Source organism: Alexandromys fortis, unplaced genomic scaffold (genome assembly GCF_014885135.2).
Source record: "Alexandromys fortis isolate MF-2015 unplaced genomic scaffold, M_Fortis_MF-2015_v1.1 scaffold_10, whole genome shotgun sequence".
NCBI lineage: Eukaryota > Metazoa > Chordata > Mammalia > Rodentia > Cricetidae > Alexandromys > Alexandromys fortis.
In genome coordinates this window covers 2111982-2129881 of record NW_026067895.1, presented here as the reverse complement: position 1 = coordinate 2129881, position 17900 = coordinate 2111982, and the positions used below count along the sequence as shown (strand labels likewise).

The 17900-nt window shown below is 38.4% G+C and overlaps 1 protein-coding gene across 1 annotated transcript in view; it reads right to left on the bottom strand.

Annotated features, from left to right (window-relative positions):
• The window catches only part of LOC126510731 (guanine nucleotide-binding protein G(q) subunit alpha), a 231017-nt gene that overhangs the window by 60003 nt on the left and 153114 nt on the right, over nucleotides 1-17900 (bottom strand). The window contains exon 3 of the mRNA XM_050157410.1: nucleotides 355-509. Coding sequence (XP_050013367.1) covers nucleotides 355-509 — 155 coding nt within the window. The remainder of the gene's footprint in view (nucleotides 1-354; nucleotides 510-17900) is intronic.

Here is a 17900-nt window from a genome sequence, read left to right as displayed (position 1 = left end):
TGTAGCTCAAATGGTAGAATACATTCTACCATGCATGAAGTCCTAGGATACATAATTGTCAGAGTGATACATACCTGTTATCACAGTACTCCAGAGCTGAAGGTAGTACTGGGAGTTCAAAGCCAACCTGGGCTACATGAGACTTGTCTTTACAAACTAGAAATATTCTCCACCATATGACCTTGGTACCTTATGACTAAACGTACACTGACAAGTTTGACACCTAAATATTAGTTTACTTTCTATACGCTTAGATTTGATTACCTTATGTGCAGCACAGACTACATTGTCACAGAGCACATTCCCATGTGAAGCAGCAGGCAGTTTTTCAGGGCCTGCAGTGCAGATACTCACTATTTAGTGGAGTCGGATAACTGATATTCTCGTCGTCTATCATAGCACTCTTGGATTCCAGGATCGTTCCACAAGCTCTTTATTGCATCTACATATGGGTTCTCAAAAGCAGACACCTTCTCCACGTCAACCTCTCGGACTAATTGTGCATGAGCCTGTTTAAGAGAGGGAAAAGGCAACTGTTTGAATACTCTTCACATTGCGTTACCAAGTCTTTGATTCACACTTCATATAGTGTACAAGTCAAGCGATATCATCATAAACTGGTTTTCAGAGTGGTTTATAATGTGTCTTCATTTTTGTTTGTTTTTCTTAATGAGAACCCAACCCCAAACCATCCTTTCTAGAGGAAATATGAAGTTCAACCTAATTAGGAGTAACAGGTGTAAAGCTTTTTCAGCATGACAGCAGGGAGTTCCTGCTAAGAGGCCAGTATGTTAACTGATTATCATAATTCTCCAATTCATAGTACTATCCCCTCTACTCTTACAACTTGTTCTAGTCATACACATGTTGTCCTCGGCCCTGAGGATCTCTATCAATAGAAGCTGAGTCCTCCACTAAGAGTGGTCCCTGAAGTTCACTTTCAGATGGGCCAAAACACTACCAAGAGAACAGTCTAACGGTAATTCTTCTTCCAGTCTGGCATACCCCATGTTACAGAATATTTGTATCTGCCATCTCTACAGTACCAAGTTTAGGAATCCATTCCATTTTTTAGCAATCAAGTAGAGTCTTGCTATTTTCATTACAGTATACTTAGCAGGAAAAGGACAAAGATGTTTAAAATTTTCAATAATATTAAAATCACAATGTTTTATATTTTATTAATAAACTTTCATTTACCCTCAAAGTAGCCAGAAAACACGACTGTTTAATAACACTAATCAAATTAGGCTTGACCAAATGTGACATATATGCAAATTAGACATACATAACAAATATACAAACACACACTAATATAGTAGTTAACTGGAAAATGGAGGCAGATGGTTGATAATTATTGAAACAATTCTGATTTTGTATAAAAATTCTAAACAAGATGGGTCAATGGCTATCATGACTATATCATGGCCAGTTATCCTTTCCATCTAGTATTAAGAATAAACAATGTTTATATATGCAATCCATGTTGTGCCCGGTCTAGATCTCAGTCTTCAAGTAGGAAGGGCCTCTTTTCAATAATAATAACTAATTTTGACTTAAGGTTTTAGGAAGTTCAACAAACATGGGACCTAAATCCCCTTTGTTAATAGCTCTGCTCTGACAAAGACAACTGGATGAAGTCACTGAAAAGTGTTGCTCCATTCTGTCTTTCAACCACGGAAACAGATCCCCAAGTTTCACTGTCTGTATCAGTCCCAGGCTGGGCAATCTGCCTTGTTAAGCACCAGCACCCTTGGCAGTTTGGATTCCTGCACCTGAATCCTATGCCACGTGGAGGCTATCTCATTATAGTTCTTTCTGAGGGTCATCTTTCTATGTAGAAGGCCTTTCTTACTCATTTCTAAACCTTTTAAAAAGAAATTCTGCTCAGCGGCTGTTCCATATGTCATTACTTACAAATGACTATTATGATACGTCTCTCCAAAAAAATGTAATTTTTGTGTACTTTGAACCATGGACCTTCAACATTTTGTTCTATGCTGGTTATTATGCCTTAACTTATCTCATTTCTAGACTACAGTGATGGAGCTGTGATCATAAAGTTTTCATTTCTTTGGGGCTCAGCACAGAAGGAAAATATAATAAATATTTAATTGCATTTAAAAGTACATATAAATATAATGTGAGTGCCTACAAGCCATAATTTCAAGACTCTTCCATCCTTACCCATTTTCTCAGAATTATAGTGTAATAGTTAGCATAGGAGTCTTAGTATCTTTTCCCTATAACATAAAAATTCAACGACAGGCTCAGCATTGTAGTATCACAGTTTACCAGGGTGCTGATAGAATAGAAGCTTAATAAATACTTGCCCACTGGATGAAAACAAGGATGAAAGAAAAGTGGAAATTAACAGTGCTACAAATCAAAAGAACTAATTTCTGGTTCTGACTTTAGTCACACGACCACTTCTTACCTGTAGCAGAAACTACTTTTGCCTTTTTAAAACTAATTTTCTTTGTCCATAAGACAAGACAACGGGACCAAGTCAACAGAGATCTCCTCTATACAAGAACAGGATGAATGTAAATATACCATAATGCATAAAATTAAGGGATTATGATACCGTCCCTCACTTTAAAGAAAATGTTATGTTTATCTTATATTATGTATATAGGTGTTTTGACCGCATGTATGTCAGCTGTATCACATGCATGCCTGTTGCTCACAGAGGCTGGAAGAGGGTGATAATGGCCTGCACTAGAGTTACAAGCAGCTACGTGGGAGTCACTCCAGGGTCTTCTGTAAGAGCAGCAAGTGCTTTCAATTGCAGAGCAATCTCTCCAGTCTCAACACTGTTCCTCTTTGGGCACAGCTTTCAGTAAAACAAGGATTTACTATTTTAACCAACAACCAAATGAAATCTGCACATGAACAAGGAAATGCAGTACGGACTGACTGGGAGTCCAAATGAAGTACAGAAGAGAAGAGAGGCTTCTGCCAGATGGAGAAGTTGAGGCATGCAGTATCTGAGGAGGAATGTGAACACAAGGTCAACAGATAAAAATATGTCTCCTTTCAACTGCAAAACCAGATTCATACAAACAAATCTCTATCTAGAAAGCCCTGAGATTTGTTAGTGTCGTAAATCCACAGCTCAGAAGCCATTCTGTAATATCTACAAAAGAGTATCACCTCCAATCACACACCAATCACCATGCTGCCTTTATGCCGAAGAGAATATCTAAGACACTTTTATTACCTCCCAAGCTCAGAATTCTATCCTTGTTGCTTTGGACAATGATTCAAAAATAATCAAGTATAAATTCCACTTATGTAAGTTTGCAACTAAAGTTCTCTAAGTTATTTAAAAGTATGACAGCATTTTACAAAATATGCATAGAAATAAAAATTGTTAATATTGATGTTGCATTGTCAATTTAGTCTGTCCCACTATCAACTCAATTCTCATTATTTTTGTAAAAAATATTCTCTACATAGAAATAGTTTTAGTATTTTAGAGTAGAAAGATAAATTAGAACCTTTATTATATTTGTCCAATGTCAAATGTGAAGTAGTAGTAAAAAATTCTAAGTAATGATGTCAAATTAAACAATTATTAATTTTAAAAGGCTATTTCAACAAGGAAAGGAGTTGTCTCTAATAATATAGTAATGTTAAATTAGATTTGACTTCTCTCTTTCGAACACCAAAAACAAAATGAGAATGAGTGAGTTCATTATCATGTGAACAAAATGCAAAGTCCAATCTCCTTAAATCAGAGTTGAGCACATTGAGTGGAAATGTTTAAGGATGGATGCTAGCTTTCAATTCTCAGCAAGCTGGTGGCAAGTTTGAGAAACACACTGGGAGAAGCAGTTAGACACTTTCAGTACCTCTGGCAGAATTCTAGAGAAGACCACAGGGAAACCACAAGATGCGCCAGTATAGTTCAGGTAAATCTTAGACGTTTACATTTCTCTGGCTGCATCTGCTGAGGGAAAGTGGAATTGAAGACCAACCAGAGTAGGTTTCACTCTACCCACTGAAGGCAAGTGTTCAGATTAAATAAAAAGGTCTCATAGTCAATGCTGGAAGGATTTTCAAAAAGGCGCTAACCACTCAAGAGAGCGTCAGGCTATTCTAGTCCCTACATTCCAGAAGTAGAAAATCAAAAGTTAACTTCTGCATTTACCAAAGGCCTTTAGACACAAATATTGAGCTCTGTTTGAAGGAACACCCAAAACAAATGGGTATTGGAAATCACAAATAGCAGGAACCTCAATTAGGCCAAGTCCTCAGTTCTCAACTGAGGCTCATACCATCCTTCATTTTGTCCCCTTGTTGCTTATTTCCTGTGGCATTTGAGTCTTAAAAAATAAATAAACAAACAAACAAAAACCACACACGGAGAAAACAAAAATGCGAACAAAAAATATCCTAGTGACTTCTTGGTTGGTTTTTTTTTTCCCCTGCTCAAAGGAAGCAGAGTTACCATAACAGCTTATGCTACAAACGCACATCTACTTGTTGCCAGATGAGGATGACCTTGTTCAGGCTGCTAAACATCTTCTCAACCTGTTTCCAGATCTCTGAGGTTCCCACTACATCAGTCTGGAATATTGATGTCACCTGCTACTCTAAAGGTTAACTTACAGAATCCTTCGGGGCTGGGCAGTGGGTGTGAGTGGTGGTGGTGGTCAAGAGGCTTACACCTAAAGCTACTAGTGAGTTTAAAGGCCAACAGAAAGGAAATGCAAGACCAAAGCTATGGCCCATGGCCCATGCATGTATATGAGCTCCTGTGATGTCAGACAAGGCATTCAAATCTCATTTGACTAAAATGCAAACAATTCTGCAAGTTCACTTATACAGAATCTTTGAAGTCTCAACATTTGCAAATACCCTGAAGAAAACATAACATAACTCATTATCAGTCTTTGCCTTCTGATTCCACAGCCGTATAGCTGATCCTATTGGGCATGCTGCATACACAATTGCCACGGCATCTTTCTATGAGTATTACTAGGCCACTGACAGAGAAGGCAAAGTCACATTGAGCTACTGCTGGCTAGGGTCATGCCATGAATGACTCATTCACACAGAAGAACCTCTCTGGCATCTGATTCAACTATTGGCTCAGATGAATACTACTGAAGTCTCCAGAAGATTATAGACTCCCTGTGTCAAATCCTTCTGCAGCAACCGTGTCCTTCTTAACCTTGGTATTAGGTGGAGACTCTGGAGTCTCTCTGAAAACAGTTCAGGGATCAATAGCAGAAAGAACACTAGTAACAACCTGAGATCAAACTGAGTTTCCATCCTAACTCTTTCAAGTACAGCCTTGTGTCCTGGGGTAGGTCACTCAACTGTCCTCTGGTCTAGTGTTGTCAGCTACAATGGAACAATTTGCTATTAGGCTATCAGAAAAAGGGGTGGTAGTAAAATGCCTGCTACAAGTATTCAAATATTGAGATCTTACGGGATTCAAAAACTATCATTAACAGTCACTTTTTTCAATAAATATTTGTCTTTCACATATCAGTCAATGCACTAAGGACTGCTTGAGTGGAGAATTTATGTTATATGTTACATAAAATATTCTGACGAGAAAATATCAGATGAAGATAATTAAAGTCACATACTACTCTACCTATATTAAGACTTTACCAATTAACACATTGACACATGGTGAAATTTCCTTCTCTAACATAGGATTTTCACTTTTTACATTCATTTTGGCACTTGCTGGAGCGATCAATGACTATCAGGCATGCTGCCTTTCAGGAACCTTCCTTTTGACTTTGCTGTTCTGTAGCCTGGACTTGTTTATCTAAGATACAGTAGACTGCTTCTTAACTGGAAGAAAGACTCTACTTATACAACTTAAAATATTCGTTTACTTTTCCTACCCTACCAGTATAATTTTCCATGTACTTCTGTTTAGTTCGTTGCTTATCCTTTGCCTGTTTTGTGTTTGGCTGTATCATTATCATATCAGTACTGAAGACACAGAAGGCCAGAAGCTTGCTACAACACTGAATAACGAACACACGGGCAGCTTCCAAGAGCATGCTGTCTGACGCAATTACAAGATTGCAGGAGAAAATGTAGATCTCAGGCCTTAGGGTAGAAGCTGACGATCTTAAACCCTTATTACCTTTCTGGTCATGATGGAATGTCACACTATAGTACATGCATCATGAACACTACAATCAAAGTTTATACAAAGCCACAGTAATAAAGAAAACAGAAAGAGAAACTCTTAAAGATATGTACATTCACTAAGGCTTAAAATAATTAGGCTATGGTTATATAGTTGCTTTCAAAGAACATTTGTGGAACACCAATTACTTGAATCTTAACAACTATCTGACAAATATGTTCTGAAATGAAGACAGTGCTATTTACGGTCATGAGAAACTGAGCACAGATATCTGTGATACGAAACTTCAAAACTCCACTGAAGCCAAGCTTTTGCAAGCTCGGGGCTCAAGACTTGGAGATACTGCAGGCTTCCCAACTTTGTTTGACCACAGAAATTTTTTTCTCTTCAGTTTGTTGATAGAACCGGGGCACTAGTTAGTGGATCACACTTAGAAAACAAACAGGGACTAGTGAGAAACCCCCAACGACAAAGTGGGAACACTTTACACAAATGAACAACTCTCTGCTCTGGCACAGACAGCAATGCCGCTCCAGGAGCAACGCCTTTGTCATTTCCAAGATCATATATGATGTGGTTATTTCCTGATATTAGGTTGGGGGGGGGCAGGGAAGGACAAGAAAACAAAATCACTTTATCCATTGTAATAGCCATGCTCCTAAAATCTTATTAGCCAGCCAAGTTCATTGTTATTGCCTTGAAATGTTATTTTGCTTGACAACAGAAAGAAAAAAAAAAACAGATAAAGAATATTCCCTTTGTTTAAAGCCTCTCCCCATTAAAAAAAAAAACACAACAAAAACAGTAAAACCCTATTGAACTACCACCTCACCCCCAGCATCTCAGGGTCCTGTAGATGGGCTAGAATATTTCTACAATGTTCTATGTGAAATACGGTCACTGCAGTTTCAGTTAAGAAACTGGGAGAATTGAAAGTGAAAGGCTCACTCCCTCAGAACTGGGCAAAGAAAGAGTCATTTTAGAACATACTGCTCCTAGGACCCACTGGCTGGAAGAACAAGAAACTGTTTCATTAGTAAACACATGAAGAGAAACAATGCGAGGTCACATTCCTGCCCTACACAGAAGAGCAATGCATCTAAGCAGCAAGAAGGAAAAAAGGAAAAAAGAAAGAAAAGAAGAAAATTCCCATTTTACCGGAGTATTTCTTTGAAAAGTGAATGAGTTATATAACTTGTCACTCTAAGAATCCAAATTCCAAAAGGATTAGTTAAGAGTCAACTATTGAAAGTTACTATGCACTTCTACAGAAAATATGATGGTAGTTTATACTGTGGGACTTGAGTGGTATACTATCTGAAGAATTTATTTATTGATGGATCAGAAAATAAGTTTTATTACACTAGTATGATTTTAAAAATGTATACTTGAAATATTTCAAATCAAGACATTTCTTAAGAACTACAAGTTTTTAACAAATCTGTAATAGTTAATCTTCACAGTTCGACTGGATTAATAAATGTCACTTCTTAAAATATAAAATGTGAAGAGGATGGAAGAGGCAGCAAGACTGTGTTAAGATCGACTAAGGAGTCTGGCAGTGGTGGTGCACGCCTTTAGTACCCTCACTGGGGAGGCAGATAGAAGCCAATCTCTTAAGTTTGAGGCCAGTCTGGTCTATAAAGCTAGTTCCACAACAGCCAGGGTTACACAGAGAAATCCGGTCTCAAAAAAAAAAACAAAACAAAACAAAACAAACAAACAAAAAAAAACCAACAACAACAAAAACCAACTACTAAGAAAAGAGTAAAGAACATTTAACCTTGTTGAGCAATACAGCTCAAAATATCAAACGATTATTATCACTTGCACAGGAAATGCCTCCCAGGAAAGCTGTCTGTTCCAGAGACTAGACCAAAAAAAAAAAAAAAAAAAAAAAGGATAAAGTTTGCCTTAACATGTGGAATAGCCCAATGGTCTCTCTCTGGCCACTGTCTACTCACAGCTGTGAAGAAGCTTCTCTGTAATGGCACCTCTGGTCATCTGGTCACTGCATGCTCTCCCTTTCAAGACTGCACCACATCATTCCAAAAGAAACTCTGTCCTACACATCAGGCTCTATACCTCATAAAAATTCATTTGGAGAACACATGGACTGGGAAGCTGACAGGAGGCCAAAGATGAATCTTGGCATTTCTTTAACTACTTGATCACATCGTTATTGGGTTTTGCTGGACTTGTTGGTGAGAAAATGTGCAAAAATTTGGAGCTAAGTATACTAGAGAAGCCCTAGAACATTCCAAACAGAGCTTGGTGAACCATTCTGATAGCAGGGTGGAAGACCTGAATGCTGATAGAGATGCAGACATGAAAATCCTAGTTAGAAGGTTTCAGGGGGTTAACAAGGTCTATGAGGTAACTGGTTACTGCATTTAGGCAGATTTACAGTGAGAAAGAGTAAAAAAAGGGGAGGGGAATTGCAGTTTGGGTGGATCTGGTTAGCTAATGTTGTGGTTAAGGTTTCAGAAAGTGACTGCATTTGTTAAGCTTAGATTTGGCACCAGGACAATAGGAAGGTTCTCTGGAGACAAGATACCCTTGATCCAGAGTCTCACAATGCAAATTCACTCAGAAAGGAAAATGCCTAAGATAGAGCCGCTGGAAAACAGTGCCTAGGAAAAGTGTTTTCCCAGTCGCAGCCACAAAGCACACAGAATACTGTGGAGCTGTGCGGTCCAAGGGCCCCAGACTATAGCCAGCATAGGAATTTGGCAGTTATCTAATTGGCTCTTGTTTTGCAGGCATGCAAGCTGCAGGAGTAAGAGAGTTATGGACATTTGTGCCGAAGTTCCAGAAAACTGCTGAAGCAAGGCAGTGTGAAGCACAACCGATCTCCTAGTAAGGAGACTCCCAAGGGCCCCCACATGAAGTTATAAATACCAAGGCTCAGTGGAGACCCTAGGCTATTAGATACCACAGGACTGTGTAATGTCTGCCATGAAAACCCACAAGCAAGTTTAATGAATGCTTCATTAAAAATGAAAAACTAGGACAGACGCTAAACTTGCGGACATCAGACAATAGGTAGGAGAGGTTGGGACTTAACAACCTATGCATGAAAGACTGGGCTGGGTGACAGGAAACCTAGAAGGGAGACCACAACCTGCACAAATACTAGGGCTACAATTTTTATATCACCAACATCTAAACTTCAGGGATTTTATATGAACATCTCCCAAATTACAAAACAACAACGAAACCAGAACCATTACTCTTCTTAATAAACTCTTAAGAACACAACAAGAGGATCGGGCTGTTTGTATATTAGGCTAGGTCAAGAATAATGGGAGAAGACATAATTGTAGAGGTGAAGCGTATCTTATGCATAATAATTAATAACAACAGTAATAATAACAACTTAACTATGTTGTACACAAGCTGACCAGCTTCAGGCTACTTGCTTAACTTAACCCCAATCCAAACGCCCAACTCCCCTGCAGGACTGGTATAATTTTTGTCTTCTTTGTGTGATAAGGAAGCTTATACACTCTCCAGAACCTTAGGCCTGACTCCTGCCAGGAGGTATTATGTTTGTTTTTTGTTGTTGTTTGGTTTGTATTCATGTGTGCCTGTTATTTGTCCAACTATCATTTGTAAGGTACATAAGATAATTATAGTGCTACTGGTAATGACCTTAGTTAGACTTACGTTTTAACTGAAGCTTCTTGACTTACGGTGACAAAAAAGATATTTTTCTTTTCTATAGAAAAGTCCAAAGCTCAGTGGTAGCGTTCATGTTTTCAAAAACACACAAAGTCTCCAACCTAATCAATGAAGACCCCATATAGATGCCTAGGAAGTCTTTGGCAGGCATCATATACATTCCACACGTGCTTTTCTCCTTCAATTCTATGCACTTTCCTGGAAAGCTATATGTCAGTGCCCTCACTGCAAGGACCCTATATGAAACTGTCTCAGTAAGACTTGATAACCTTTCCCTAACCCCCTCTCTGTGCCTCTAAGTACAGAGTGTAAAGGACAGTACATAGGACTGCTTCTCTCCTTTCTATAGTTCCTGTGGGTACAATTTACACACATTTTAGGTATACACACCATCAGTATGGTATAGGAAGTATATTGTATATAGGAAGTGTGTATATATATGCATAGTATATAGGAACTATATATATAAATTCTTTAATGAAGGGAAAATATCAATCAATATATTCAAAGTATCAGAAAGAAACATTCTGCTAACTTCCTGCCATGTTTGTCTGTATCGATTTTGAACATACTGTAAAATACCTTAGATCATACAGATTGTTTAACACTTCCTGTATTCAAGCACAATGTTAGTGGTAGATTAAAAAAATATTACAACAGAATTGAGGTATCTTTCTTTCTGATCCATTTGTGATCTAACAAAATTGAAGATAAGATGATATAATGGTCAGTGCTAGAGAAAGAAATATTCCTAACCCAGAAATGGGGTCCTGCTAGGCTGCTGGTACCATCGTTACTAGTCTAACAATCTTTCCAAGCTATGAGTTGACTTTTATAATTTGGTGATTGAGTTCAATAGTGGCTAAGATGCCCTGTTCTTACGACTATGCATTAAAGCATAAGCCAGGGTAAAATGCTAATCAATGGCATTCACAGGCATGAAGACATACTAAGGCAGGGCCCTGGGCTTTCATACAGTAATCCTGGGACTCTCGGTCTTACTCAAAAATCATGGGGCAGGCTGCTATGAGGGTACAATTTTGATCTTGTGAAAAAAAATAGCAATGGTTATTGTATCATCAATGCCTTAATGCTAAATACTAACCCATCCTACGTACAGCAATTTGTAGTCCTAAAGCTGACAATCCTATTCAGAAGGCACTGCACTTATATGAATGTCAAAACTGCACTGAATAAGAAATATAACAGCAAGGCAAAAATTCCCCCTAATACTATCAATAATGAATGCTTTTGATTCTTCTCTTTCCTATCCCTATAAGATTGTTTTGTGAGGTGGACAGTCTATATTTGGGCTTCTCCTCAAAAGTGTTAGTTCACCTTATATGAAGAGCCCCAGATACTCTTATTAATCTTCCCTGCTTTGCTCAACAGATAAAGAATAAAGGCCAAGAACACATCTAATTACTGTCTTCATTTTAGTGAAGTATCCTCCTATCATGCAAATAACTACCTGGAATTTGCAGCCCTCTCCACACAGTTGAAACTGCACATCCCAATGGGAAGCTAGAGTCCAACAGAATGGGCAGAGACAGTAGGGAAGACTGTCTCCCTTGAAGTACAAGTAGGAAAAAGCCACTGCTGGCAGGTTCTTTCAGCTCAAAAGAATGACAACCAATTAGGTTTTAAGCCATGGACACTGAATAGGACTTCAGTGACCAGCTAACCATGGTCAATGATCTGTGTGGGTACTATATTCAGCAGAGTATCAGCATCAACAGGGGCACTTGAGCAACATCAGAGGCTGCACAGCCTTGGAGAATTATGTTCTGTGGCATGCTTTTTAAAAATTGTTTGTTTAATACAGGGTTTAACTATATAGCTTTGGCTGCTCTAAAGTTCACTACATAAACTAGGCTGGCCTCCAACACATATATCTGTCTGCCTCTGCTTCCCAAGTACTGGGATGAAAGGCTGCCATCAACACACCCAGCTCTATGATATGGATTTTAATGCTTAGTGAACTACACTTAGACCTTGGTAGGAGGCCAATAATTAGATCCATGCCGAGCAGGAAAAAGCAATTTAAGAATAAAAATCTATGTCTCTAATCTTCAAATGAGAAAAGTATTAAATTTAGTCCTACTTAGTACATGGAACATCAATGGCACCCATAGGTGCTAGCCAGGATCCAGAGGAAAAGCAGTAGTCTCCCCAGTTAGGTGATGTGCAGATTCTACTATCTAACACCATGACTCTTGATATCAGCTAACCATGGCAAGGAAAATTATCACAAAAATATTGTGAGCCGCCGGGCGGTGGTGGCACACGCCTTTAATCCCAGCACTTGGGAGGCAGAGGCAGGCGGATCTCTGTGCGTTCGAGACCAGCCTGGTCTACAAGAGCCAGTTCCAGGACAGGCTCCAAAACCACAGAGAAACCCTGTCTCGAAAAACCAAAAAAAAAAAAAAAAAAAGATACAGCAAAAATATTGTGAGCCAAAAAGCTTCTTAGCTTTGTGATGCAAACCACTTTGAGAATGGAATAACTTAAAGTTGGTATCTTCCAAATGCAGGCATGTGTTTCAAATACACTGGCCTCTCTGTATCTATGTGCTGAGACAGGGCAAAGAGAAGCAGCCCATGGGCTGAGTTTTGTAAAGGCAGGTGTATAATCCTTTCAAGGCCAAATGAAGTTGGAAGAGCAGTTTGAAAAGTACTTGAATATTTCCATTGTGATGTGATTTTGCTGTTAAAACTGTAAGAAGGTATACTAGGGGAAAAATCAGGTCAAGTCTAAAAAATGTGGACAGTAAATCCCTTGGCAAAGTTTTAAATCATGTGTGCAACATTAACAATGTAACACCTTCCAATGAATTGAAGGAATGGCTGATCCTCATGAGCAGCAAAGACAGAACTTTATTACAAGTTTCAATTAAAACCTATGCAGGGGCTGGAGAGAAGGTTCAGAGGTTACAAACATTGTCCATTTTTCAGAGGACTCAGGGAGCTAACAAGCACCTGTTATTTCAGTTCCAGGGGATCTGGTGCTTTCTACTTGCCTTCTTGGTCATCAGACATGTCTGTCTGCACATGTATGACTACACATGCAGTCAAGACACATATACATATACACTAATAATCTTAAAACATATTATACAGTATTTGTAAAAACCTGTGCACAACTGGTGACAGAATGAAAAATGAGTAATAGTATCTAGTAGTTGACTCATGACATGGTTCTGTCCTTCCTGCTCCTCTCAGTTAAATAATTCCAGTGATGTCCTTTTATTTATGCTAAGTTATTATCTTAAGCTGAATTTCAAACCAGGCTACACAATTACTGTCATGAAGATTAATAAAAGTATTTAAAATCCAGAGTTTACCTTGTTAACAGACTAGGAGAATAGTTTAGTCAGTACAGAGTTTACATTGTTAACAGAAGACTTGAGTCAATCCCCAGAAGCCATTTAAAAAAAAAAAGTTGGGAGTGGTGGTGTTAACTCCAGGCCTGGGAAGGTGGAGTCAGGCACTGGCTAGCTTGGCCTACTTTAGGAGTTCTAGGTCAATGACATAATCTTTAGTCCATTTTACCCTCCCTCCAAATACATGTACATGCAAACACACAAAACTTTAAGATGGGGCAGGGGTGGAGGTGAGGGTTGGCTTGTCACTAATTCCAGGAATTACGGCGTAGACACAGGGCAAGGTGGATAGCTAGACTAGATGAATCTTTGCCCTCAGGTTCAGCAAGAGTCACTGTCTCAGGAAATAAAGTAGAGAGCAACTGATGGAGACTCAACACATCAGCCTCTGGCCTTCATAGGCACAGGCAAACAAATGAGTATGTGCATATACAAGCATGCCACACACACAGACACTTAGTGTTTATTAATTAAGATATTTCATATCACAGGGACTGAAAATTTTATCAAACATACTTTTAATAAAAGACAAAAAGAACACTTATGAAAGTACATATGATTTGAAAAAGTCTAAACTATTCCTACTTCATGGTCTACCCAGGCAGCCTGGAGACTTGACAGCATCCCACTCTAAAATCAAGAGCCAATTGAAAGAAAAAGAAATTGTTTTGCTTATGGTAGGTAAAAGATGAGGTAAGTGGTCTATAACAAGCAGGTAAGGAAAAATTGGGAATTCTAAGGTAGATTTGTAGGGAAATCAAAACAAAGTTTTAATTGCTGTAACAGTCAAGTAGACATTTCAACAATTCAAGGAACAAAGGAAGATATTTTACCTCAAACTTTTTATTCTCCTCTCTGTATCATACCAACCATAGGCTTTATAGAGAAGCCACTCAATAGACACTGTTAACACAAGTCCACATTCTGGTACAATCTCTGTATTCTATCAGCAGGATCCATTTGCATTAATGAAACATAGAATCATCACACTTGTGTCTTTGATAATCTTTCCCAATATGATATCTATGATGTCCAGTCATCAGGATGCGGAAAACATTAATTGGTGTCACTGTAGTATAAAAAGCCTCAGTTAAAAATAGCGCGGTGGAAAACTACTAGACAATGTTCTAGGCACCAGAAGACACCCACTCACAATATGTAAGAATTATTGGTTCTCAGTCCATGATTACTATAATTTTGTTGCTGGAATCTTGCTAACACCTTGATTTTTCACAGGACTGAAAATGCTTGTATGACAGTAGAAATTTGTACAGAAGGTGGCATTTGGAGCAGGGATAGTTCTGCTCTTGGGTTCCAACTCTTAAAGGCAAACAATCAAGGAGCAGATGAGCTGCCGGCACTGCATATTTCCAACATCTTTACCTATAACTCTGCTCTGGCTTCCAAAGATTACCAGGGTCTCGTGTGACCTAAACTAGTTATATGTAATTGCCCGCACCAGCTCATCACTCAGTTTGCATTATCCAGCAAAGGAATTCTCCACTGGCTCCAAATCACGTGTTCTCCAACCTGCGGTGCCTCTGCTCAGGGTAACTGAGGATATAGTACATGTAGGTCACAGCCAGCCTCTGGAGATGCTTCCACTCATCCCATACTCTGGGTAACGTTTAGAGTATTTTACCATCCTACGCTCAGCTGGATGATCTCCTCTAAAGCTTTGCCATTTTTTAAATATGTGGCACGAACTATGAATTAAAATTCAAAAATTTAAAGGCCAAATCCCCATGGCTCCTAATGTTCTCTAGGCCATACTCCTCTTATATATCTGCTGTTTAGCTCATTTTACTGGTGTTTTTTGCTTCCTGCTTGTTGATTCTAATAAATAGTGGCTAAAAAAATGTAAACTAAGGCTTAGCCTCACAGACTAATACATTATTTTTCTTTACTTCAGATGTTCAGGCACAAAGCTCTTGTTTCAATTACTTACAACAATTACTTACAAGTCAGCACAGACTAGATGCAGGGCTGTGGAAATTACCCTAGGGTGCTGTTCTAACGGGTAGGAAGCTGGCATGGTACACCCCAAAGAACTAGTAGGAGATGCTTGAAGTCAGAATATGTGTTAACATGGAAAAAACACAATGGGTGAGAAATGGCTGCTAAAGTTCACATTAAAACATGTCTTAATATACAGATATCTTTAAAATCTGCATTCAGAAAAGCACTGAGAGAAACTATAACAACATGCTCTTGAAAGGACAATACTTGGATTGTCACTGGTTTTCCTATATGTCGGTATTGACTTTATGGGGAATCTTCATATTTTTTTTTTTTTTGCTATTTCTACTATCATCTATTGAATGTTATGTGTGAAAACACTTGATCCCATTCCATATGTACCTAAGCACAGAAAACAGTACTGTGACACACAATGTGTGGTAGATTAGGAGACACTGAGATACAAATAGTTAAAATATAATGAGGAGTGGGGGCATGCAGGTACATTTCTGCAACCTCAGAACTCAGCAGGCTGAGGCAGAAAGGGGCATTTCCTAGTTAAAAGAAATAATGAAATAAGGCCAGTATCTACTATATAAAAACAAACAAACCCTGTCTGAAACAACAGAACAACATTACAAATAAAACAAAGGGAAGGAGCCTAAAAAATATATCAAAGAAGGTATCCCTAAAGCATAAATGAAAGACTCTTCTTGGGAGCTGTTTAAGTGTCTATTAAACCTTTAAATCCCAGATACCCCCAGAGAAGGAAATTGGGTGAGATTATCTCGCAGTTTTGGTTTATGCCCTGCACTAGGAGAGTAGGAGCTGAGAGTCTGGATGATGGCCAGGCACAATACACACAAGACAGTTGTGTGCACTGCCAGGTTGGCCTTCTCTTCTCAAATACACACGGTGCCCAATCTAGGCAGAGGCCTGCACAAAGGACACCATCGGAACCAGCTCAGAGAAATGCCTGCTCGGAAAAGCATCCTGTACCACAAGATGTTAATGATTTAGTGTATGATGCTTGCTGCTCTTGCTTTACTTTTAAAAATACTATCTCCTAACTAGACTTCTGCTAAGGGATAGTAAGCAGCGCCCTCTCCAAGGGACACTTCAATTCCCAATAGGACCCGCCTAGTTGGTTCTCAATTCCTACACTTCTTTCTAGTTCAGAAGCACAACGTTAAGGGGAGATGCCCGGACACCATGTCCCAACAACTAAAAACAGAGCTGCAAGGTGCTCAAACCTCAAATTTAGAAAACAGCTGGTAAACCTGGTTCCTACTGAACACAAGCACACATTTAGACCAAGCTTATATGAACTACTACTTTATCTATTTGAACTAGTTAGAAATCTACAGAATGAATCTGAAATTGTAGAAATTATGTTCCCTGAATACATTGTTAATATACATTCTGATTATATGAAAATACTAACATCACACTGAGGGACAGAAAAAGAACAGAAAACTTACAAATGATGTTCTACTTTTCATGTCAGTAAATGAATAGATGAGCTGCAAGTTAAACTGCATAAGCTTGAAGAACTATGACAAAGCAATGCTTTCTATGATATAACTTACTTGAAGAACTATGACAAAGCAATGCTTTCTATGATAACTTACTTGAAGAACTATGACAAAGCAATGTTTTCTATGATAACTTACTTTTAGTTGGAAGAGAACATTTTAAGAACTAAGGTCTTTTGTAAAAAAGTGGACATTGAGAACACAAGGCCTTTTCTTTAGTGCTTCCTTACCTATTTCCACTTCTGAAGGGGCACAATGTGGTATGTACAGTAAGCAGAGACAAGCATCATTGTCCCCTCTCTGTTTATCTGGAATGATGTTCATTAAATGATGGTGACAGTTGTTTTCAGAGTCAGGCGTCTGAGGAACTTCCAAAAATTGTTTATAATGACTTATTTTAAAGTTATCATTTACCCCAAAAATAAGTAAAATCATTATCCTGAAAGTATTTTAATTTCTATGTAATTAGTGGTGCAAAAAGATACTAAAAGCAAAACATTGGAATCAAACTTAAGTTCTAAAATAATGTTACTTTTTATTTTAAAATCCATATGCATAAGATAAATTCCTCCCAAAATCAGCAAAATAATGATTACAAATAGCCAAAGACATCTTAATCAAAAAGGAAAAGAAGAAAACAAGAGGCACTTCATTACCTGTATTATATAAATGCTATGTTTAGTGAAATATTAGTAATGTTTAATTTTTAACATGACTTTTGTTTTGTGGCAAGATCTCACTGACCTAGAACTCAACAATCTTCTTGCCTCAGCCCCTGGGATAGTGGGGTAACATCTGTGCACCACCATACCCAAGTCTTTTAAATTGATCTTCACTAGTATTTTCTGACTCATCTACAAAGAGCTTACTTGTGTAATTTAAAATCAATAAATAAAAGTGCATGTTAAAAACAGACCGCTAACATTTTACTGGGATAAAGCTGAGCTTTAATGGAAATTCTCAGTGAAAAATAGTATTGAGAGAGCATACTGGAAGTCAGTACAAAAGTTCCTCTAAGAACTGAAAAGAGAACTCTTATATGACTCAGCTACAACTTCTTGGGTTGTACACCTAAAGGACTGTAAATCCACACAACAGAGACACACATGTCCATGTTTGCTGCGGCTCTAGCCACAGCAGTCAAGAATGGAACCAGCTTAGACGTCTGTCAACAGATGGCTGAATAAAGAATATGTGGCACATATACACAAGG